Below are 26,063 nucleotides of genomic sequence, written 5' to 3'. Positions count from 1 at the left end.
GTTGTTTTCTTTGTTGGGCCTGTCCTATAGTAGGTGACTTCTGGGTACTCTTCTGGCTCTGTCAATCTGTTTCTTCACTTCAGCAGGTGGGTATTGTAGTTGTAGGAATGCATGATACAGATCTTGTAGGTGTTTGTCTCTGTCTGAGGGGTTGGAGCAAATGCGGTTATATCGTAGCGCTTGGCTGTAGACAATGGATCGAGTGGTATGATCTGGATGAAAGCTAGAGGCATGTAGGTAGGAATAGCGGTCAGTAGGTTTCCGATATTATAACATTCAAAAACCAGTTGGAGAACACTTCAATCTCTCTGGTCACTCGATCACAGATCTTAGAGTGGCTATACTTCAACAAAAAAGCTTCAAAAACAGACTCCAACGAGAGACTGCTGAATTGGAATTAATTTGCAAACTGGATACAATTAACTTAGGCTTGAATAGAGACTGGGAATGGATGAGTCATTTCACAAAGTAAAACTATTTCCCCATGATATTTCTCCCTCCCACCCCACCCCCCACTGTTCCTCTGATATTCTTGTTAACTGCTGGAATTAGCCTACCTTGCTTGTCACCATGAAAGGTTTTCCTCCTTTCCCCCCCCTGCTGCTAGTGATCGCTTATCTTAAGTGATCACTCTCCTTACAGTGTGTATGATAAACCCATTGTTTCATGTTCTCTGTGTGTGTGTGTATATAAATCTCTCCTCTGTTTTTTCCACCAAATGCATCCGATGAAGTGAGCTGTAGCTCACGAAAGCTTATGCTCAAATAAATTTGTTAGTCTCTAAGGTGCCACCAGTACTCCTTTTCTTTTTGCGAATACAGACTAACACGGCTGCTACTCTGAAACACAATACAAGGTATTTCTGATCACATCTTCCATTCATTTAAGGAAAAATATTTTTTCATCTTTCACCGTGATTACCACTTCAATGCTAAGCCTGTTATTTATATAGGTTTTAGAGTAGCAGCCATGTTAGTTTGTATCCGCAAAAAGACAAGGAGTACTTGTGGCACCTTAGAGACTAACAAATTTATTTGAGCATAAGCTTTCGTGAGCTACAGCTCACTTCATCGGACACATGCAGTGGAAAATACAGTGAGGATATTTTATATACACAGAGAACATGAAACAATGGGTGTTACCATACACACTGTAACGAGAGTGCATCGGATGCATCCGATGAAGTGAGCTGTAGCTCACGAAAGCTTATGCTCTAATAAATTTGTTAGTCTCTAAGGTGCCACAAGTACTCTTTTTCTTTTTTAGTAGTAAGACAGTTTCTCAAATTTTAGTAGTAAGACAGTTTCTCAAATTAAAATGTGAGTGGATGTTGTACTCAAAGAGCCCATTGCTTAAAAATTCATAAATGATGTGTTTTTTACTATTATATGTAATCTAGGGTTCCTGTATGTTTTACTTCTCATTTCTTACTGCAATCAAGCAGGCGCTGTTTGTTAAATGTTGATCTAAAATATTTTCTTCTCAAGCATCCAGAAAGCAATAGCTACCTTTTTCCTAGGTATTATTTTTTCTCTAAATCTTATCTGAGCTTTGCTCTTTCTAAGCTATACTCAGAGGTATTTTAACAGCTATTGTGATAGACTGTATAATAGCTACAGGCATTTCTATTGTATTTTATAGTTTGGGGAAACATTTTTTCCCCCATAAATTTCAAGGCCAGAAGGAACCATTTTAATCCTCTAGTCTGACCTCCTATATAACATAGGCCATAGAACTTCCCCAAAATAATTCCTAAAGCAGATCTTTTAGAAAAAACATCCAGGCTTGATTTAAAAATGGTCAGTGATGGAGAACTCACCATAACCCTTCATAAATTATTCTAGCGATTAATTTTCTCACCATTATAAGTGTATGCCTTATTTTGTAGCAATGAGATTCACTCTTCCAAAGTTCTCCATCAATTTCACAAGGTGCTGAGATAATTGTGTGACATTGTATATACAGATTAGTGCAGCTACATGACAGGTCATCAGAGCATAGGACAAATTTATGTCCAGACTAGTTTGGGACAACACTGTAATTTGGGTTACATGACTGCCAATGAACTTGAGTTAACTCACACCTTTTTCAATGCTCATCTAGACACTCCACAAGCATTTTTTCTAGGACTCCATGAGCCTTGTATAAATCACAAATATTTGTGTCCTATCAACTCTTTTAATGTTAACATACTTTTTTGTGTCTGGTTGTTACATCAGTTAGACCTCTGTAAAGTGTTTAAGTGAACTTCTCAGGAAGCCTGGGGAAAATAAAAACGGTAAAAGTAGTTTGCCATTTTCTCTGGTTTTAGTAGGAGTAAATCATTTAGGAAACTTAAAAAAATAATCAGAGCTGTTAATTCCTTCCAGATATTTTTAAGGATCATGCAAATAGAGTTTTTAGAATCTCAAACTCAAAGTATAACAATTCACTTCTATTAAGTAGTATTTTGATCATCTTTCTGTCTGTGCCCTTCTGCAAGGTTTCTGAGGTACTAATGATAAAGGAACAGGCCACTGAAACCAAACATCATGTGCCTTAGTTCCCACCAGCCTCACATTTCAATTCTCTGTTGTTTCTCTTTTTGCTGTTCAGCATTTTACTACATTTTATAAATATATATAAATCGAAGTGTGTGTATGCACTAGTTCTCCTGTTCACTGCTCCAGGATCTAGGCTTTTTAGGATTATTCCTTTTTAATCTCCTATCTTACATTCTGAAGAGAACTCTGGGGTGTATTCTACAGTCTTTAATTGAGTAAAAAAATAATATAGTGGCTCTTCTTTGTTGAAATAATGTTCCTTCAGTCACTTACCTTCAGACCAACAGAAAATTACTACTGATGCCAAAAAGAGTAACACACTGGAATCAACAGGAGACTAGACTCATTAAGGGACTCCTACACTTATCTGTCACGTTTCTGTTTTTACAATAATTTCTAACTTCATCTCTTTCTTAAATGAGAAATTCTAAGTACCTATTTTCTGGTCCATTAAAGAATGCTGTGTTTTTACTACCCTTACATTTTCTAACATAATCTAAAAGAAAACCACATGATCAAAATACTGCTTCTGAGTATGTTTTCTATTGTCCGCATGTACTTAAGATAAATATTTAGTTCCATGTGCAATTCAAACCCAGATGCTATACTCCTTTAGTTTTGAAGTTGTTAGAGTACCTTAATTATTCCACTGTTACCCGATAAGGAGTGTTCCCTAAATGTGGTAACCAAGTTCAAGCCTACTGTCATTTCATTCATGGTTTTAGGAGACCGTGGCACAATTATTACTTAGTTATTTCAGTTCTATAGTATTTCTGTAAAATAAATTCCTATTGAATAGAGAGGCACAATAGTAAAACAAAATTAGTCACCATTTTTTTTATTTGTATATAATAGTTGTTTTGATAATCTTATTATAAAACAATGCTCTTTCATTTTTCATTATATGGGAGGTTTTTAAGAACTGGTTAGACAAACATCTGTCAAGAACAGGCTAGGTATACATGGTTCTACCTCAGCGCAAAGGGCTGGACTAGATGATGTCTCAAGGTCCCTCCCAGTCCTACTTTTTATGATTCTGTATCATTGTCCAGTTTAACACTGCAGTAATTTCAAATTCCATAGCCTGAGCAGCCAGAGTGAAGCATTGTTTTGAATACAATTTTATTACTTGCTGACTATAAAAATTGATGATAGTACAGAAACCTATATTCTTCTAGGATCATAATTGGTTTAGCAGAGTGGCTATGTTGCTAATCTCTCATTTCTATGTTGATTTAAATATTTCTAATAGATTTAGTGCATACAAGAGCAAAAAGAAAAACTGTACAGCCAGTGAATTAAAATGAGCCTTCCAAAAGATCAGTGTTACGCAAACTCTTATTCGTAAGAGCCTGAAATGAACTGGTAACTTTGCTGCGTAGGTGTTGGTAATTCAGGTTTTAAATTTTGTTCTACATAAAGGTAATGTAGGCAAAACGGTGCGACCGCTTTTGTGAATAAGTGAGCAGAATATGGCCCTGTGTAAACAGAAATAGCAAATTATGAAGACAATTATGATGTTAAATTGAAGGCAATATCTTACATTAGCAGAGGAGCTGCTGCGCTCCACTTTGGACACAGCTGCTTGATACATAGCCATTCTTTCCTTCAATGAGACACAATCCTGGAAATCCACACTATAACTCCAGTTAGTGCTTTCTTCTGAAAATCCACTTACAGGCTTGTGACCACTAGCAACAGCTAAAAGCAAACACAATATTTTATATTAGGAGGTTTATTTTTATTATTAAGTACCTGCTTTTTAAGGCTGAAAGAAAAGAAAAAATGTCTTCAAAAACAGATTGCAAGAGTTAACAATGTTATCCAATATCTATGGCAATATTACATCAATTCCAACTTATAATGTATGAACTGCAGATAATAAATTACGGCTCTGAATCAGGTCCAAAGTGCCCAAGCCTTCTCCCAGTGAAATCAATAGGCATTTCAAAGGAAACAATGATGTTTCTTATTGAAATCAATATCACTTTTTTAAAAACTCTACTAAAATAAAGACTTTTCAACAAAACACATTGTGTATTTTTCTTGATAAACTAGCAAAAATATATGGTCACCAGAAAGCTTGAATACATATCCTTTTACACTATAAGCAAAACCACTATAACTCAATACATAAGTTGTAATGGGGCAAAATCTATTCTAATCAATTGGGTTGCAAGGGAATAACTCAGAGCAGAATTTGTCTCCAGTTTATTCATTTACTATTAATTATTTTGTCTGCACTAGAGTGTCTCACTGATAATTAACTACTTTGACCTCACTCATAATGAATGCAAAACCAAGTGAGTGTACAGCAGCTGAGCACTGTAGAAGTTTTCACTTAGACTATTACTTTTACTCTGAAAATCTGCATATAAAATGCAACACCTAAATTGCTGTTACTTCCTCAGTTTACATTGCACCCACAAAGTTGACTCATTTCCATTAAAAATGCGAATTGTCTCATCATAGCCTACTTATTAGCTCTTTCAAGCTCTTCACTTGATATTTTGTCCATATTATCTAAAGCTCTACATTAGGTGAAGATATATTCCCTTCAGTAGAAGACAGCTTACTTTGAAATTTTCACCTTAATAATTTTGCAGCTGACCAAAAAAGTCACTTTGATATGTTCATATATTAGAACACCCTACAGTAACTGGTTCTTCAAGATGATGTCATCAGTGGCCTCATCTTCACTGGTTAAAAAAGGTGCGTTCTTTACCTTGGGGTAACTATCCCGAGGTAAAAACACAGTAAAGACAAGGCACTTTCATTTTACCATGAGGTAAACTAGGCAAAGTCAGCACTATATGTACATCTCCACCTGGGTTGACCTCACCTAGTTTCCCTTATAGTAAAACTAAAGTGCCTTGTCTTCACTGCACTTTTACTTTGGGGTAGCTCATGCTTGTTAGTTACACTAAGATAAAGAATGCTCCTTTTTTAGTAGTGAAGACAAGGCCAGTGTGGATCACATTGTAGATAAGTGAGTAGTGAGTCATTTGTGATATGGAACCGCATTGATCAAAACTAAAAGCTAAAAACAATAAGGACTTGCGCTTGTTGGAAGTTTCTACTTTCTGTATAGTCAGTATGCACCTCTTAGTATTTAAAATGGTGGATATAGACAAAGGTTTTACTGCTTCTCTTCAACTTTATTAGGAATCTGTGCCTGCAGTACCTTACTGACTCTCATTTCTTCCTGTATTATATCACCAGGGAAGATCTCATGTTCAAAGCAAAATTCCAGGAGGTAGAGAATAGTGCTTGAGAGCACATAGTGCTGCTTTGCTATTGCTTCTGTGAACATACTGCAACCTGACTGCATAAAATAAGCAAAATGGTTCATTTCCCTGGCACTTGTAAAGTAGTAATATTTTTCTCAGTGTAAAATCATTGCAATCCTACTCTAGAAACTGTCATGTCATATTGGCAGGTGAAATGTAGAGAACAATTAATTTAATTCAAGAGCAAGTACCAGTATATCTATCTCTTTTATTATTTCTAATTCCACATTTTCCATTAAACAAAAACTGCTTTTTGAGAGTCTGTACAAATTAATAGTAAGAGACTCGTTTTAATAATAAATAGGAGTCTTAACATGCTAGCTGCAACTGGCAGTGCCTTTGTGCAAGCCAGCACATCAAAATCCAAAATTTTAACTAGTTTAGAAACTATGGTTAAGTTATCCCATGCAGACTTCTGCTCATGTTCTGCAATTTCAAAACCCCACGAGGGTCAAATTTTACTATCAGATATATTACTATAGATTAGTGGGAACTGCATGTGTGAATATTAGGGCAGAATTTTCCATTGAGTTTTTTAAGATAATTTTTAAGCAAAAATATAGAAGAAGACTAGCCTCTAAGCTTGTGAAATATCCAAAGTAAATTTAGGTATAATAAATGGTGAAAGGAGCTTAGTGAATCAAGTCAATATTCTCCAACAAAATAAATTTACTTAATTTTTCTTTTTGTTTTTAAATATAAAACCACCATTTGAATACTAGACATAGTATCTAGATTTCGTTATGACACAATACTTTAATGAAGGCAGAATATTCCTGTAAATGGCAAATAAAACTGAAAGTTGCTGTGGAACAAAGTTTTGCTTTTACAATGCAGCTCAGATACTGAATGTCAAGTCAGAGACAGATAATATGATTAACTGAAGAGAGATTTGCACTCATAATGAAATTTAGGAAATCCAGCCACAGCAGCAGCAAAACAGCTGCAGAAATGGGCTTCCAGTAGAGAGAGAGAGTGAGAGAGCAAGCATATGGCTTTATTTATTTTTATCTGGCTGTAGGTGCAGTTCAAGGAAAATCTAGGAAGGTGAAGACCTTTGTATATGAACATGGAGCATGTACGATACTTTCTAGAGCAAGACAAGAGGATAAAGGACTTGTAGGAAACTTTGCTTTGCCACTTAATACTCTCATTTCATTTCCTGCAATTATTTTGGGATTTTTTTTACTGTCTGACTGTAATAATGGTTTTGTTTTTTCTAAATGAACTTGGCACACTAAAACCCAAATGCCAATCAATGAGATAATCCACAAATTAGTGCTATATAATCGTGGTCATTTCCCTATTTGTCATCCCATTTACCTAGTAGTATGACAGAACCCTAAACAAACAAACCCTGTGACCTGTACATTTGCTTTGCAGACACTCACTGTAAAGGAAAATATTTCACATTTTCATATTCTGCAAAAGATGAAAATAGTGTTAGGGCATATGACTCTAAAGAAAGAACCTAGTCCTTCAAATGCAATTAATCTGCAGATTTGAGTAGGACAGGAAGTCTCACTTGTAACAAAGGATTTGTCTCTAGCTTTTCAAGAGGTATATGAATGCAATCTATTCCCTTCATTGTTGAAGGAGAAGCTATGTTATGTTATATAGAGAAGAAATGTGTGTATGTGAAGAGCTTATTTTGTATGGCATACAATAGGAAACATGTCCTCCTTCTGAGTGAACTCTTGGGGAACACACCAGCAGGGGGAGACTTTTGTATACCTATCAGAGCAAGATTCTGTGTAAATGGCCAAAAAGGACATTTCATATTCAATTACATTTCCTAGGATTTCCTTTTATTAATTGAAAGTTACTGACATACTTCTTCAGTTATTAAGGAGAGAGAGGGATTCCTTTCTGCTAGTCTTTTTACTATTTATCAGAATATAGTCGAAGAAACACACTTGACATACACATTTACACAAAAGGCCTTCCTTCTAAAATTAAAGCATTGTTTCAGTCCACAAAAGCAAGAACGTCTGCTGGACACGGTGGTTATTTTTATTATGATTATTTAAGCCCTATGTTATCTCACTGGCAGCTAGGCATGGTCACAATTTTTTTTTAATGCATACAAATACAGAAAGCCAACCTTAAAGATAACCTAAAAGCTACTGCTACTACTGTGGCAAGGATTGCACCTGAAACTGGAATGTGTAATCCAGGGTCATGAAAGTTAAACCAAAAACATAAACAAAATAAATATACCTTATATTGTGCCCTGAAGACCAGAAAAGCCAGGGCCTAGTGGGACCTCTTTAGGGGTGGAGTCTTAAAAAAACCCGTCACTTAGAAAGTTCTGCTACTATTCCTACATCATTCACTCCTAGGAAGTGACAAGACAGATAATGTTAAGTTCTGACTCAGGCAAAATTCCCTTTGAAGTCAGTGGAAGTTTTACCTCAATAATAACTTAAGAATTGGGCCATATGTTCTTAAGCAAAACCAATTATTCTGTTTTGCGCTAGTGTTTGAATGTGTACTTCTGCAAATAAAGCAGACATGAATGCACAATAGGCAAGGAAAACTAATACCACATATATAGCACTCTACAATTTCAAAGCGCTGTACAAACATTAATCTAATATATGAGCAAAGTAGTATATTGTCATGTGTTAGCCATAGCAATAAGGTTGTAGTGTGAGTTTATTGCTCACATAATGCTGACTGTCTCAGTTTCTGCATGGGTTGTCCGCTATCACTCAAGTGAAAGCATCTGTCTTTTTCAAAATGCAGGACCTAGTATCTTCCTCATTTGTTCTACTTCTGCATGTTTTAAATCTTCCTTCCAGATTTTCCATCTAACCCTCACTGAATAGCTGAGTTACCTGAACACCAATTTTATGTGAGAAATTAAAAAATGGGAAGTTGAGCAATTTGTGTAATTTTGATGAAGTTTGGCCTTGCACTAGTTATAATTATGTGTGGATACCATTCTTAACATGGTAGCTCATGCTAACTACCTCCCACCTATGCTCAGAGATTCATAAATCATTCATAGGGATGTGCTGGGGTGGGATTTAGCCCCAATCGTACTTCACTTGAGTTGGCATATGAAGCTCCATTGCCCGCATATACATAACTCATTTCAGAGTAGCAGCCGTGTTAGTCTGTATTGGCAAAAAAGAAAAGGAGTACTTGTGGCACCTTAGAGACTAACAAATTTATTTGAGCATAAGCTTTCGTGAGCTAGAGCTTACTTCATTGGATGCATTCAGTGGAAAATACAGCGGGGAGATTTATATACACACACAGAGAACGTGAAACAATGGGTTTTATCATACACACTGTAAGGAGAGTGATCACTTAAGATGAGCTATTACCAGCAGGAAGGAGGCGGGGAAAGGAGGAAAACTTTTTATGGTGATAACCAAGGTGGGCCATTTCTAGCAGTTAACAAGAATGTCTGAGGAACAGTAGGGGGTGGGGTGGGGGGAGAAATAACATGGGGAAATAGTTTTACTTTATGTAATGACTCATCCACTCCCAGTCTCTATTCAAGCCTAAGTTAATTGTATCCAGTTTGCAAATTAATTCCAATTCAGCAGTCTCTCATTGGAGTCTGTTTTTGAAGTTTTTTTGTTGAAGGATAGCTACTCTCAGGTCTGTAATCGTGTGACCGGAGAGACTGAAGTGTTCTCCGACTGGTTTTTGAATGTTATAATTCTTGATGTCTGATTTATGTCCATTTATCCTTTTACGTAGAGACTGTCCAGTTTGACCAATGTACATGGCAGAGGGGCATTGCTGGCACATGATGGCATATATCACATTGGTAGATGCGTAGGTGAACAGTTCTGTCTATCTATTCAAGGGACACCATCATAGGGCCTAATCACATCAGCCACACTATCAGAGACTCATTCACCTGCGCATCTACCAATGTGATATATGCCATCATGTGCCAGCAGTGCCCCTCTGCCATGTACATCAAACCTGCCTTACTTTAAGAAATACATTGTCTGGGGTTACAGAAACAGGTTTCAGATGAGAGAAATTTGGGTCCAAAGTGATGCTCAGTGGCCAGAGACAACAAGTTGTATTTTTAAAATTCCCTTGTATTTCTTTTGAACTTCTCAAAGATGGAGAGGTAATTGACTTGACCAAATGTCTTTCCCTTTTCCACATCTCTGCTGAATTTACTTAGAAAAATTAAGCAGAGTACAAGAAAAGTTTGTCCCTGAGAAAAATATAAACATATACATAAGTTAACCTCAGAAAAGATTACAGTGGCATAAAAGCTTTAGAACAGATTCCCATAACAATATGCTGTCTGAAACGGTACAAAGCTTTGTTTTCATTGATTTGAACTATAATGGACTTGTTTAAGGTTTCAGTTACTATATCTCAAGGATGTGAAAAGGTGGTACTGTAAATGTTTAGAGTCTTCATCATTAATGTATAACTAATATGCTTATAATCTTCACTGAAAGAAACTGAGTATCTTGAATGTGATGCTGGTAAGTCAAACAGGTGCTAAAAATGATTTTAGTACTTCTTATCCTTATCACCACAAGTTTGACCAAAATACCTTTTCATCTGAAACATACTGCACCCTTTACATAGCTAAGAGAAGTGATAATCATAACAATCCATTGAAATTAGGAGCAGAATACACAGGTTATTCTCTCCTGTAATGATCAGCTGACTTTATCTAGGGTTGATCTAATTTTTTTAAAGTTGGTGTTATAATTTCCTCCTTTTCTTTCACTCTCATAAGTTAACTCTGCAAGAGCAACATAATCAGACAGAGGAACTACAGGGCAAGGATTTATACTGGTTGAAGCACTCAAATTACAGATAGAAAGAGGACAGATTGAAGTATTCAACCGAAGGTTAATCCAATCCAAAAGGTATCAGAACCTAATACCATAAAATGCAATACAAGATGGGAGAGAGAGAAAAGAAGGGACCCTGTGCGTTCCACTAGCTATTAAAGTTTACTAGTCTAGTCATATACTCTCACATTGCTCACATCCGGTCTTACTCATTGTGAGCATGCTTTGCCGTTCAACTTTGTTGTATCAGAACATTTTCTCAGCTATTTCACCTTCTGTCATAAACATACAGCTAAGGGTAGCATAAAATCCCTCCTTTACCTGTAATGGGTTAAGAAGCTCAAATAACCTGATTGGCACCTGACCAAAAGGACCAATAAGGGAAGAAGATCCTTTCAAATCTGTGGGGGGAGGTTTTCTTGTGGGGTCTTTTGTTGTTCTCTCCGGAACAAAGAGAGGCCAGGGCACGAAAAACACATCTCCTAAAACCCTACCTGAACTAAGCATCTAGGATTACAAATTGTAAGTAATAGGAAGGAAATGCATTAGATTATCTTTTGTTTTAGCTTGTGAATTTTCCCTATGATAAGAGGGAGGTTTATTATTGCTTTTTTGTAACTTTAAAGTTTTGCCTAGCAGGAATCCTCTGTGTTTTAAATCTTATTACCCTGTAAAATTACCTTCCATCCTGATTTTACAGAGGTGCTTTTTACTTTTTTCTTTATAATAAAGTTCTGTTTTTAAGAATCTGATTGGTTTTTAGTGTCCTAAAAACCCAAGGGTCTGGTCTGTGCTCACCTTAGTTACCTATTTGGTTGGTATATTATTCTCAAGCCTTCCCAGGGAAGGGGGTGAAGGGGCTTGGGGGTGGGGGATATTTTGGGGAAACGGAACTCCAAGTGGTCCTTTTCCTGAATCTTTGTCTAACTCATTTGGTGGTGGCAGCGATACCGTCCAAGGACAAGGAAGAATTTGTGCCTTGGGGAAGTTTTTAACCTAAACTGTAGAATTAAGCTTTGGGGGTCTTTCATGTGGGTCCCCACATCTGTACCCGAGAGGGAGGGAACCCTGACACCTTCTAAGGGTTTAAGGGAGAAGACAGCCTTGCATAAATCTCTGGAAGTACAAATAACAATACATAAGAACTTTCCATGTACTTTGGAATGGATGAAATTAGGTGACGTATCATTCCATCAATTTTTATGTAAAGCTGCCTATTCATTTCTGTTGATCTCAGAACTGTCAGAATGACACAGTCCATGAAATGACTATAACTTAGGCTCCCTTTACCATATTATATGAGCACCTCACGATTTCTTAATGTATTTATTCTCATAACACCCCTGTCAGGTAGGGAAGTACTACTACCCCCATTTCTACAGCTGAGGAATAGAGACTGAAGGTATATCTACATGGGGTGTGATTACAGTTCATGCAGACATACCCAAGCTAGCTTTAATCTAGCAAGATAAGTACCGGAGCAATGAAGCTGTGGTATCACAAGCTGCACAAGTAAGCCCCAAGCCATGGGTAATTACACAGGTTGCTAGTCCATGCTGAAGCTTCTGCTACCATGGCTTCATTGCTCTAGTATCTGAGCTAACTAGATTAAAGCTAGCTTGGGTATTTCTATAATAATCACACCCAGTAAATGCATATAGACATACCTTGAGTGACTTGCCTACAGTCACACAGCAGTCTGTGGCAGATCAGTGAACTCAGCCTATGTCTCCCAAGTCCCAGACAAATGCCCTAACTACTGGACCATCCTTCCTCTCAGGTCTACCATCATCTCCTTACATGTATGTACACTCAATCACATTTTGTGCAAATAGACTTACAAAGGAGAGACTTTTACATTCAGCTTTTCAAATCTTATCATGCAACCTTGGTAAAACAAGTTCCAGTTAGTGGGGCAGAGTTGAAAAGAAGTACCTAGACCCTGACCTCATAAGGGTGCCCCGACTGCCTCCTGGGAGAAAAGCAAAAACACATGTGCTGTAGACACAGCAGTATTATCAGATACTGAAAGACCAAGAAACCTGCAGCCAGGTCCTTACATTCCAGCCCAACATGTTTACAGTATACAAACACAGCACATACATAGGCCTGCAAATGTGATGATCTTTGAACATTTATTCTGACTACTGTGGAAATTACACAGCATATTTTTGTGCTCTTTTACATATCAATGCATACATGACACTTGTTTCTGTGTTTGTATTTAGCATATTTAAAAATAGGGGAAACCAAGTTTCAAAGAGGTGACAAGTAATTATAACAGCAGGAGTCAGAAAGATTGGGAATAAAACTCCCATGACAGAATAAAAATAGAAAACAAGCCTGGAACCTGTGAGCCTCCCACAATGCAATCAAGTGCACTGCCAAAAGCCTCAGAAAGACACCACATGAGCAGGTGAAAATTAAAACGGCAAAACTGTTTGCATGAAAAGCAAAACAAGTACATTTTGGGCTTTTGGCCAGTTCTGCTTTCCGCCAGAAATGGTTCCATTACTGCAGAGCACTGAAAAGCAGTATTTGTGGATGAAAACCAAATTTTCCCAACTGTAAATAGTGTTTTCTGCCTGGAGACAAATCATACAACACTTGAGCCTTGTAGGCCTCAAAATAAAGTAAAATCCTTGCCAATGGATTTTTGTGGAACATCTCCTCAGACTGTACTTTGCTGGTTCACAGCTTCCCAATGGGATTGTCGATTATCCGCTGGACTCCAGAAGTGGAATTGTATCATGTTATGCTACTACATCTTCGGCCACCAGCACAACAGCCTCAGCCCCTTTATTTAATAAGTTAAATCCTTACAACTTTTCTGAGGTACGAGAGTGTTCTTCTCTGTTATACAGATGATGAAGAGATGGCAGAGGTGATGAGTGATTTCTCAAAGCCACATAGCCTTCTCTGAGCACTGAAGATGACTCGTAAGTTGAGGCCAGTGGACACATATTTCATCTTAGGTCCCTGATTCCTTTGTGAGCTGGTGGCTTGTCCAGCAATGTGTTCTCAGCCAGTGATCTTAACAGCATGGAGCTGTAGTGATTACTACAGTCATCAGCTATTAGTGCTATGGACTCAGTAAACTTGTAATTCTGATGATAGTTATAATACATTACAATTGTGTCTCAGGCAACCCAGTGGATTGCAAGCAATGCTGGCAACTCTTATGATATTTGGTGTTTTCTTGATAGCTCCTGTTCCTTCTTATTCTCCTCGTGTTCCTTCCACCAGAATCATAGGTTTTCCCAGTGTTGGGCACATGATCTGGCCAAGTCTGTAGTCCTAGCAAGATCTTCCATGGTTCATGGCTCCTATACGAGCCAGCAGACCAACAGATTTTCCATGGTTTGTGTTTCACCACAGTCACATGTATCTGGGTTAGTGCAATAGCCCCACTTCTGCATATTGACTTTTGATCTGCTAATTCTTGTTGGGAGGGAGTTTAAACATCTCCAGATGGACCAATCCTGTTCTGCGCCTGTGGGAAGGCATTCGGCAATATCAGTGTGCATTTTGATGTCCTTGACAAGTATTTTGAGCCATGTGCATCACATTTACAGTCATGTAGCCATTGGTGACACAGTTGCCAACTTTCATGTGGTAAATAAGCATCCCGACTTTCACAATAAGCCAAATCAAACTAATCCCATTTCAAAACAAGGCCAAAACAAGCCAATCCCTAAGAACCCCAAAACTCTATGTGACTAGATTCCCCCCGGGCGTGCAGTCTGGGACTGTGGTGGGCCTGCTGTGCACCCCTGATTCTCTCCCGCTTTTGCCCCTGCTTGCCAGGAGCAGGTCAAAAAAAAAAAAAAGAAGCTACAAGCAACAAGCTATAAGCCCAAAAACTAGCCAACAAGCAACTCACATGCCAATTAAGCCAAAAACAAGCCCAATTTCTGTGTTTTTTCCACAGGTTTGGCATGTCTGATTGGTGATTTTTTTAAGCGGTTCTGTTGCAGTTAGGACGCTTTTCCACAATTTCAGGTGGCCAACTTCCACTGTGTGACCATGTAGCAGATGTGTGGTATCTTCACCCTGTCATAATTAAGGCTACGATTAAGTTATAGGTATTTTTAGTAAAAGTCATGGACAGGTCATGGGCAAAAAAAAAAAAAAATTCATGGCCCGTGACCTGTCCATGACTTATATTAAACATACCTGTGATTAAATCTTGGGGAGAGGGGGCCACTCTGGGGCTGCTGCTGTTGTGGGGGCACCCGGGACCAGTGACACCAGCTGCCCAGGCTGCCAGAGCAGGGGCTGCTACAGTCGGCCAGGGACCACTGCTGGGTGCTGCCGGAGCAGCAGCTGGAATGGTTTTCCCCCGGGTCACTCCAGCAGTGGCTGGTGTGGCTGTCCTGGGGCCCACCTGAGCAGCTGGCCCCAGAGCTGGCCTGCAGAAGTCACAGAGGTCACGGAAAGTCACAGGATCAGTGACTTCTGCAACCTCCATGATAGATATGGAGCCCTAGTCATAATTATTCCACTTTGCTTGAGACCACTCTCCTGATATCCAGTGGATCCATTCCAGGAAGGACATAAAGGCTGTTCATGTTTGTTGGTTTCAGACATTCTCTAATGTAGTGGCAGCACAGGATCCAGCTTCTTTGCATCAGCCAAACTTTCCCACATCAGACATGCATATTCGGCCATCGAAGTGCTTGTGTGGAGTCTCTTAGTATTGCTGGGATGATTTCCCATTTTGAATTTGCAGGCTTCCTAACCATGGTGTTTTGGGTGCTACCTTTGCCTCTTGTCTTCTCACGTGTGCTCTGAAGGAGAGCGTGTGGTCTAGCATTACTCCAAGGCAGACAGGATTATAGCAGTGGGCAAGTGAAACCCCATTCCAAATTATGTTGTCTATTGTTCTGAAGATGGAAGAGACTCACTTGTGATTCGGCTGGGTTAGGGAACAACTGGTTCTTGATGTAACAGACTGAGAGCCCAGACAGCATTGATGTTCACATAGTTTTGATCTGGAAGAGATTCTTGGCTTGGGCAGCAATGCATGGGTCGTCAGCATAGACCAAACTTCTTGAGCTGAGATGGATCAGTTGATCATTCGTGTGGATGTTGAAGAATATTGGCAAGAGTACGTTTCCCTGTGGTAGGTCATTTTTCTGTTGCTGCCATCAGCTCCGCCTCCTGCTTCAATAAAGCCAACATCCGCTGTTCTCTGACCACCCAGCTCTGAAGGCAGTGCAGAAGTAAAGGGGGCAATACCATGGCCCGCCTAAAATAACACTGTGACCCCCGTGCAAGTTCCTTTTGGGTCAAGACCCCCAATTTGAGAAACGTTGGTCTCCTCCGTGAAAACTGTATAGACTAGGGAAATATCACAAAAAAGACCAGATTTCATGGTGGGGTGGAAAGGGGAAAGATCAGATTTCATGGTGCATAACGCATTTTTCATGGCCATGAATTTGGTAGGGCCCTAAACATGAGCTCTTCCCCCACAAGTCTGTGGACCCAGCATGGGAGGCTCCCTACCAGAGGTACTGTAGACATTGCCCTAGAGGCTTACTGATGAGAAGGGCTGAGCACTCATAAGCGCATCTGCAGTCAACAGGAATTGCTGGTGCTCTACAACTCCCAGAATCAAACTCATTTTCGCACTTTATGTCCCACCCCATTTTGTCTTGTTGGATTTGTGTGCATTAGGTTTAAAAAGCAGTCTCAACAATACAGTGACATGTAAAACAGGATGATCCCCTACATTTGGAGGCAACTGAACTTTCCTGAATCAGTTCGGTCTATCTCCAATTACAACATCTGTATTTAAAGCTAGGACTCCCATGCTGTTTATCCTTCTTAAACATGTAACCACCAATTTTAGATCAATCCTCACAGACAGCCTGAGCATGTGCATAATCCTATCATGGTGATGCCACCCCGTCTGTGACTAGCACAGCAATCTCCAAAAATAGCCCCTTTAAGGATTATTTTTATTGCAGGTCACATTTTCACCTTGAGCAATTTGTAATTTTTTTTTAATGTTTGAGCAATTTGACATATTTGAGCTTGTGATTCACAGGCAATTGCAATATTTCCTGCATAAATTTAGCAAAAAACTTGACACCATGAGTCCTTTAAGCTAATTCCAAAACCAATTATATCTATTCAGTGACAAGACATTGTAAGAGAAGAGCTCGTGTAACATGGAAGATAAACAGATAGTGCATACCGGAGTTAAAAAATAAGTCTCTCCTTTTATTTCAAGATTTAATTATTTCCTTTTCTCCGAACACTTCTATTTTTAAAAGCTGTGAAAAACAAAATGAAAAAAAAATTGTGTGTGGGGGGGAGCAGTTATTTCTGTAGGGATAAACAACAGCTTGTATGAAGGTGATGCTGTGAAAGCCCCGCAGTAATATCTGGTTGTTCTATTCAAGTGGTTTTCAACTTGTGGTCCGTTGACCCTTAGGGATCCACACGTCCATTTGAAATTTTTTAGGGGTCAGTAAATGAAAAAAAGTTTGAGTACCACTGTTCTATTCCAAATGAAAAGATAAGAACAAAATTAATTGGTTTTCCAATACTGTATTTAGTGGAGTGCAGTTACTGACATTACCAGACTCAGAGCATGTGATCTCTGACAGTCAGACTACTTCACTGCCTCAGGCTGAATATTCTTAGTCACACAAGTAATCCTTACTCTAATGCCAATCCCACTAGGTACTGAAATATAGCAATATTTTTATTTGTCATCTTATTTTTGTTTCCTCCAAATTGCTGGAAGTTATTCAATCTAATTTACTGGCCAGTCTTAGCTTTTTCAGAGGCGTATTCGTATAGGGTCTCAGTTTACATTTAATTTAATTGGCTGTGAAGAGGTTATTAGGAAAGCAAATTGCATAAGTTATTAACCATTTCAGTGTCAGATGTTATATACAGATGAGTTAAATGGCACCACTGATTTGGAAGAAATGTGAAAACATATAAGCTAAAATATTCGGACCTAGATGCCTAACGTTAGGTTCCCCAGCCCATGTTTTAAACAGCTGAATAAGTGACCTGATTTTTATAGGTGCTGAGCATCCTATTGATGTAAGCAACCAAATCTGTAAAATTTTGGTCCCAGTGTAGAGACATTCAGTACATCTTGAGGGCACTGAAGGAGTTAAGTAAGTATTAAAAATAAATTCCTGGATTAGGTTTATAAGGACAAAATGCAATTATTTACTCTGGAATTCTGCTGAGAAATTATTTGCTTTGGGTCTAGAAGACGACAAATTACAATTTAATGAAACTTCAGAGTACAACTTCAGAGTACAACTCTCATGAGGAAAAGAAAAAACAAAAAAGAAAAGCAACACAGTCACAATTAAGTTCTGTTCCACTACAGATTGTTCAGTCTTAAATCACAGCACAATACTATTAATAAATACCCTCCTAATCTATATAAATTATATCTGAACATACATCTTCACTATCAGCATGTCTATTTTTACACACAGACAGCCATGGTAATGTTCTTTAAATACTTGATGTAGTAAAGCACCTGCATGTGTGCATGTCAGTTTTGAATGCCCCGGTGGAGTCTATTACTCAATGCAGCACGATTAGGGGCAATGATCTAACTGAAATAGCAAGTCCTGACTAATATGAACAGCTCTTCACCTTAGAATGATGTAAATAAACTGTTAGAAGAAAACAGCTGCTTAATATGTAAGACTAAGGAAAAATATAAACCCAGATATGCCAGTGAAAAAGGGATTAGTTTCAATATTTGATATCAATGATGTTGAAACAGTGTTTCAAAAAGTTATAATAATTATGATGCACAAAGTATTACACATGTGCTATTTAAGCACTGATATTTTTATTCTAACTAAATCACATTGGCCCTCTGAAAAGTATTAAGCAATACCTGGAAAAATTATTGATTTTATATTAAAATTTGCATGCCAAAACCCATTATAATGTTTCAATTGTCTCATGCTTGGGGATGGTTTCAAACACTTTGTCACTTAGCAAATGCAATACTTGCAAAGAAAATATTTTTTCATTAAACCTTGCAAAATAAATTGTGTGTTCTCACTGTGTGATTTTAAAGTAATGAATCATTACTCTTTTTTTTGTTTGCACTGAGTTGGTCCAAGAATATTAGAGAGACAAGGTGGCTTGAAGAAGAGCTCTATGTAGTATGAAAGCTTGTTTCTTTCATCAACAGAAGTTGGTCCAATATAAAATATTACTTCACTCATCTTTCTCTCACTTTTTATTTGTGACTTAAGCAATCCAGTTATAAATCTTAAATCATTCTAACCTCCAATATCTAAATACCCAGATCATAGCTGTCCTTAATTGTCATATGCCAAAATCTCAGAAGATTTGTTTTACAAACATATGTATGACAGGTTTCAGAGTAGCAGCCGTGTTAGTCTGTATTCGCAAAAAGAAAAGGAGTACTTGTGGCACCTTAGAGACTAACAAATTTATTAGAGCATAAGCTTATGAAGTGAGCTGTAGCTCACGAAAGCTTATGCTCTAATAAATTTGTTAGTCTCTAAGGTGCCACAAGTACTCCTTTTCTTTTTGCAAACATATGTATAAAATAGTAAATGGCATCTATAAATGTAAATCTGATATTTTAGATAAAAGAATATGTCCCCATTGTTAAGGTTATTACAGTTGCAATAGTTAGACCTAACATAGTCAACTGACAACAATTATCTTAGAGTGCTAAACATACATCTTAAAGCAACTTGGAGATCCCACTGTATTTTAGCTATTTATTCAAGATATAGCTATTCTTTATGTGCTTCTAGCCATGAAATCAAATTTTATTTGTTATATAAGTAATACAATACATTTACATGCAAAATACATGAAATCCAGATCCTGAAGCACATTTTTGCTTGTCCCCATAGGGACGTTCCATACATTCTAACACAAGTTTTAGGACCTGAATTGCTTTCATTGTGCTGTGCATTTCTCATTCAAAATAAACTTGATTTATAGGTTATAGACTTACTATATTTTAGGTATGTGTTAGAGAGCAACAATGAATCAGATCACATTTTGCATGCAATTCATTTATGCTTTTTCATCCTTTGCTAACGAAATTTACCCAGTTTGCCATCATTATCCTGAGAAATCAGCTGTTTCTTTTCACTGGTTACATGGAGTCGAAGTTATATCACACTATACATAAAATACTATCTATATACTAGACTACTCTTACCTTTGCTACCATTCAGAGTGCATCAACATGAGTTACAGAACTGCAGTTCTCTTTATAAAGGAAGGCTTTACGTCCTCTCCTAGCCAATTTTTGTTCTTGATTTTTGTAAGACAAAGTTCCCAGTCCCCTGAAATATACAGTCTAGTGGAGACCAGCTCCACTGAAGCACACACCTCTCCCTTCTGTCAAGCAAGTAGGTGGAGACAGCTGTTTTTATTTTAGCCCTCATGTAAAAGATGGAACTTGGTGCCTATTTTTAGGGGCTGAGGCCTGTATAGCCTGTGCCTGAGTCAACTACTTGTTGTAGAAACCTGTTTGTAAAGGCACTATTACCGTGTGCTTTTGTCATATGTATGGATAGCGTAAACACTTGTTCAATCAATCAAACTTTCTCCTACCTAAGTTACCATCACAGGCTAACTTCTGATTCTTGAGATCTTTTCAATAAGACACTGGGTGCCCTTGGTAGCTTTAGACTGCAAGTGCTGTTTATAAGCTCTTTGTATAGCATAACTTGAAACTCTTGGTGTTATTTTAAGATCTTAAATGCTGTAACTTTGTTTGCCCCTTTCTTTCAATCACAAACTGTATTTGTGGATAAAAGAAACATTGCTTGCCGGATAGTAGCTGCTGATTCTTTCAGGGTTAATTTTATATTTCTTTTATAATATTTTGTCAGAAAAGCCGAGGCATGCATCCAACTGAAGTGTGCTACTTCTGCCAGGAAGAAGCTGTGAAATCTCTGCTTTTTCCAGTGTGATTTACATGGGGCCCACATGATGAAATACTGCATATGTCGTATGCATTTTATTTTTACATAGGCCTTAGTGGCCCTCTCAGAGAATTCATTATTTTCTTGTTAATCAGAACTATATGCTGGAAATTGTACAGAATAGACAAACACAGGTTAGCAAAGGCTATCACACATAAAAGGGGAGTGGAGAATTCCAGCTTTCTCCCATTTTTTCAAAGAACTAACTAAATTAGTTATTGCGCATTAAGATCTACATGTTTTTATTATAAGCCACATGAGCATCAGTTCAACTGCTGCTCACAGACGACAATGACAGCTGAAGATGCTCAGCTATCGAGTGGTTGTAAATGTTTCATCAACACTTTTCACTCGGGGAATTTTTTTCAAATAAGATATATAAGTTAGAAGTTATGAAGTGCAGAAATTTTACAATGGAATCTGAATTTCCCCTGAAACATCAGGGGAAAAAAAAGAGTTTCATTGTTTTTTCCTCCAATGTATTAGGAACAAAAGAAATCGAAGCAACAGCATAGACTCATTATTAGATGGATATGGTAAAATTGTTCATAATGATGCAGAAGTGCAATGTTCATTCAATATTTTTGTTCTGTATTTGGAAAAAAGCAGGATGATGTATTAATTTCATGAGGATGATGAAGTACTTACAGTCTATTATTAATTAAGGAGTATGTTAGATAGGGTGTCCAGACAGCAAATTTGAAAAATCGGGACAGGGGTAGGGCGTAATAGGAGCCTATATAAAAAAAAAGACCCAAAAATCGGGACTGTCTCTATAGAATTGGGACATCTGGTCACCCTAAGTTAGACAACTTCTATGAGGGATAAATATTTTAAAATAAGCTGCATCCAAGAGTCGTAGCAGAGTAGACTAAGGAGATCTTGCTCTCAACCATCTGTTATAGTGCACACTCACCACGTGATTACACCCTTTCATCGGGGCATGACAGACCTTGCAGAGGTCTCCAGCGTTCCTCATAAACTTTCTGCCTCTGTTCACAATTCAGCCCTCTGGCTGAGAAGTGTCTAGCTCAGATCCCTTTTAGTATAACTAAAGGTCAAACTAATATTCAAAGTATCTAAACAAATCAGCTCTTCCTCTAAGCTCTGTCTTCAATATTCTTTCTCAGCTACTCCAGACTCTTCTCCCTCAGCTCAGCTCAGCTCACCTCACCTCAGACTGAAACCTCTGTTCTCCTACAGACTCTCAGTCAGGTCCCTTCACAGGAGTCTCTCTGCTCCCTGTTGTTCCTCTGGTCAGGATGAACTCTGTCCTTTTTATGAGGCCAACGGGTTCATTAAGTTACCATCTGATGCCTCTTAGCCCTGCTCCTCTGGCTGAGAAGCAGCTAATCATGACACAGATGTAATGGATGTAAGTAAATGACTCTTAACACTTTCTATCCTGTGATGGGGTCTCATTCAATCTCGCCATCCTGAAAGAGTTGCCAAAATTAATTTATGGCATGCTGATGTTAATTTTTAATAAATCTTGCAATATCAAGAAAATTCCAGAACACCGGAAGAGTGTCAATAATGCATCAATGTTCAAAAAGGGCAAGCAAGATGACTCTAATAATTATAGGCCAGTTAGTCTATATCTATCCCAGGAAAAATAATGAAAAACTGATTCAATTGATAAAAAATTATAGAATAGGAATATGATTAATCCCAGTCCATATGGTTTTATGGAAATACGATTTATCAAACAACCATGATTTCACTCTTTAATGAGATAACAAGTTTGGGTGCTAAAGGCAATTGTGTAGCTGTAATAAACTTAGATTTTTATAATGCATGTGACTTAATACCACACAACATTCTGCTTAAAAAACAGCATTATATAATATCAATAAAGCACTCGTTAAATGGATTAAGAACTGACTAAATGACAGATCTGAAAAATAGTTGTTAATGGGGACTCATTGAATGAGGGGTGTTTTCTAGTGGGGTTCTATAGGGATTGGTACTATGCCTGTTCCTAATAAACATTTTCATTGGAGATCTGGAGGCAAATGTAAATTCACTGTTAATAAAATTTGTAGAGGACACAAAGATTGGCAGAATGATAAATAATTATGAGGACAAGGGAGTAGTACAGAGATTAGTAAGCCAGGCATTTTAACATTTTAATTGAGCCAAATGCAAAGTTATACAGCTAAAACTAAGGAACGAAGGCCATACCCACAGAATGGGGAACTGTATCCTGGAAAGCAGTGACTCTGAAAAAGGATTTAGGAGTCATGGTGGAAAAATAACTGAACATGAGCTCCCACTGCAATGCTGTGGCAAAAAGAGCTAAAGAGATGCTTGCATAAATAAACAGGGGAGTAATGAGTAGAAGTAAGGAGATGATTTACTACATCCAGTTCTGATGTCCACATTTTAAAAAGGATGTTGAAAAACTGGAGAAAATTCCAGGGCTAGAGAAAATGATTTACATGAGAGGCTTTAACAGCTCAATCTGTTTAGCTTATTGAAAAGAAGATGGGAACTCTGGGACTTGGAGTCAAACTAAAAAACTTCCCATGATTCCTCTCCTTTATCCCATCATTCATTTGGCTTTTGAAATCTAGCACCATTTTGAAAGCACTCTCAGGCAACATGGCAGAAACTGAGAAAGACTGTGATCCTCACGCTGATTAATATAAACAGATTGCTGCAAGCATAGCTAAAGTCATGCAGTGACTTCAGAACCAGGGTAATAAAAGCACCTAAGAAAGAGGAGGCTGAAACTTCTAGATCTTTTCCTGAAGAAGCTTTACCAAGTGGACTGCCATTTTGGGGCTCAGCCAACTAGCAGTGACAAGTGGGACAGGATAGTGCTGCAGACCTGGATTTCAGCACAGGACCATGCTGAAGCACAAGTCATGTCTGCTTAATAATGAGGAGTATTACACATGAGTATGTGAACTTCCCATGAGCTGGAATCACAAAGGACAACACCTGACTGCACACCAGCATTTAAACAAGGAAATGTCATCCAGACAGGATGATCCTGGGACAGTAGAGGGAACACAAGTAAACAGACAGGCTGACTCTGGTACAAGCAAAGTAGTGTGAATAGGAAGATTTGGCAGATGCACAACAGTTTTTTGAAATGGGGATGCATCCACACCTATTTTGATGCAGGTAAACTTATCCCATATCTCAGTAAATCCATTTCCAAAGTGTGTTTAATAAATGTTAAAGCGTCAGATGATTCACAACAAAAAGTTTAGTTTGTACATGCATGGTACCTTATCGTGAAATAATTCACATTAACTCACAACAAATTTCAAGAATCTCTAGATTTGAGGGGTTTACCTGTACTGAACATACAAATCTTTGGAGGCCCACTCATCATTGGAAATGAGACTGCCACATTTCCAAAGGAACTTCTGAACCATTCCTGCAAAATTTGCAAGTGCAACTGATTTCACACATGGGATGCTAATTTTCATGTACATATGTGGGTGCTGGCATGAATAAATTAGCACTTGTAAATTTTGTGTGTGCAATATACACTAGTTAATTTCACATGAAAAATTCAGGAAGATCTCAAAAAAAGAAAAGATTGCATCTACATGAATGTGAGAGGAAGAGATAAAGATATTGAGATGAGAATCAGGCCCATTGACGATAAAACTACATTCATCAAATTATTTTAACCCAAAAGATTACAACATTGTAAAGAAATCTGTCAGACAAAGGATCATATTCTTTATTAAAGAGCAAAACTTAGCCCTATCTCTTCCTTTATTGCAGACCATCAGGCTATTTTGCTTACCCTTTTAAGTCATTTTAAAGATTCTGAATCAGTTTGTTATTTATCCTGTTGCAAAACAAGTTCTCCTCACACAGGATACAGCCCACTAGTTTACAATTAACCAAGTTTGTTTCAACTAATTAACAATTCTCAATATCATTTAAGTTGTCTGAATCAGTGTGTATTATGAGCCATTGGAAATGTAAATCACTGCAAAACTGGAGGCTATCCAGGTTTCAGAGTAGCAGCCGTGTTAGTCTGTATTCGCAAAAAGAAAAGGAGTACTTGTGGCACCTTAGAGACTAACAAATTTATTAGAGCATAAGCTTTCGTGAGCTACAGCTCACTTCATCGGATGCATTTGGTGGAAAAAACAGAGGAGGCTATCCAGACTACCTGCAAGAAAAGTGAGCATTTTCCTTTCCAAGCTTTACAGGGCCAGATTTTCAAACAGGCTAGTTTTAAATACATGTGCAACTGTGTACACCTCTTTTAAATCATCAAAAACCATTATTACATGCACAAATCTAAAAGAAAACTTATGTTACTATGAACTTCATAAGTATGGTTCAGTAACAAGCTACAATATAATTACAGGTTGCATTCTTATGCCATCTCCTTACGTTCGATGCTCATCTAACATTAGCAGAAACATAAACTCTCAATCTTGTTTAGCATTATTTTCTCATACCAACTGGTTTAGTATACATGCTTTAAACTCTACAATGACACCCAATAAAAACAGTGTTCTTACCAAGCACTGCAGTGGTGGCATGACAAACTACTTTAATTCATTTAATGCATTCTACTTCCAATTACTTAAGGAAAACACTTTGTGTTATTTTACTTGTTTCTTTTATTAATTTTCCTTAATGCAAAAACCCATTTCAATTCACATTGTACTAAATGTTTTCCATTTTCTGTGAGGTAGAAAATGAATGGAACACGTAGGTTTCTTTCAGTGACATAGTAAGAAAACACCCTTTTGTTCTGCAGAGTATTGCTGTATTGTCTGATATACAACCTGATCCTGAAGTCTTTACACAGTGAAAACTAATCCCTAGAGTTAGTTCAATGGGAGTTTGGGCTGCATTTAGATTGCACAATCAGACCCTAAGTGTAGAATAGTATATGATTTATAGTATAGTATTTATTCTATTCATAACTGGTCAAATCTTCGAGTCCTTACTCATTCCGTAGTCTGTCAAAACTCCAACTGACTTTAATGATGGATAGGAAGAAGATATCCATCTTGATTTTTTTTTAAATCTGTCAGCTGCCTTTTTTACAGTTGACCAAAGAGGTGTGGTTGACACTGTTGCAGACCCAAGCAGGAGATGGTATTCATCTTGAGTGCCTCTGCTTCTGTCTTTGTGATTGATCCCAGAAGGTAGTTTGGGGCACTTCCTTTGGGCAGTTTCTCATCTTGCCAACCTTCCTGTTAATATGTATATAAGGTCACTAGGGGTGTTAAAGAGAGAAACGTTGGCAATATCAGCACTTTTGTAATACAGGTTTGCACTTTAAGGGGTTTGTTAGGTCCTAAGGTGCTTCTAAAGTTACAGCTGCAGCTAAGAGCACTTTTTTCTATATGTGCCTGGTGAAACGTGTGACCTCTTCCCTTAGATGCAGATCTTGATACCATTAGCAAGCCTTTGTTACCTCAAGACTAATATATACTATTGTAGTGGGTTTTACATGGAGCTACATCTTGA

General features: G+C 37.8%; 1 protein-coding gene across 1 annotated transcript in view; it reads right to left on the bottom strand.

The window, feature by feature from the left end:
* Positions 1-26,063, bottom strand: part of XIRP2 (xin actin binding repeat containing 2) — a 171,436-nt gene that overhangs the window by 39,559 nt on the left and 105,814 nt on the right. Inside the window, exon 3 of the mRNA XM_038421750.2 lies at positions 4,087-4,244. Within this exon, the coding sequence (XP_038277678.1) occupies positions 4,087-4,244 (158 nt within the window). The remainder of the gene's footprint in view (positions 1-4,086; positions 4,245-26,063) is intronic.

This window comes from Dermochelys coriacea, chromosome 11 (genome assembly GCF_009764565.3).
Source record: "Dermochelys coriacea isolate rDerCor1 chromosome 11, rDerCor1.pri.v4, whole genome shotgun sequence".
Classification (NCBI taxonomy): Eukaryota; Metazoa; Chordata; order Testudines; family Dermochelyidae; genus Dermochelys; species Dermochelys coriacea.
Note: the sequence above shows the minus strand (reverse complement) of the source record. Positions and strands in the feature narration are given on the sequence as shown.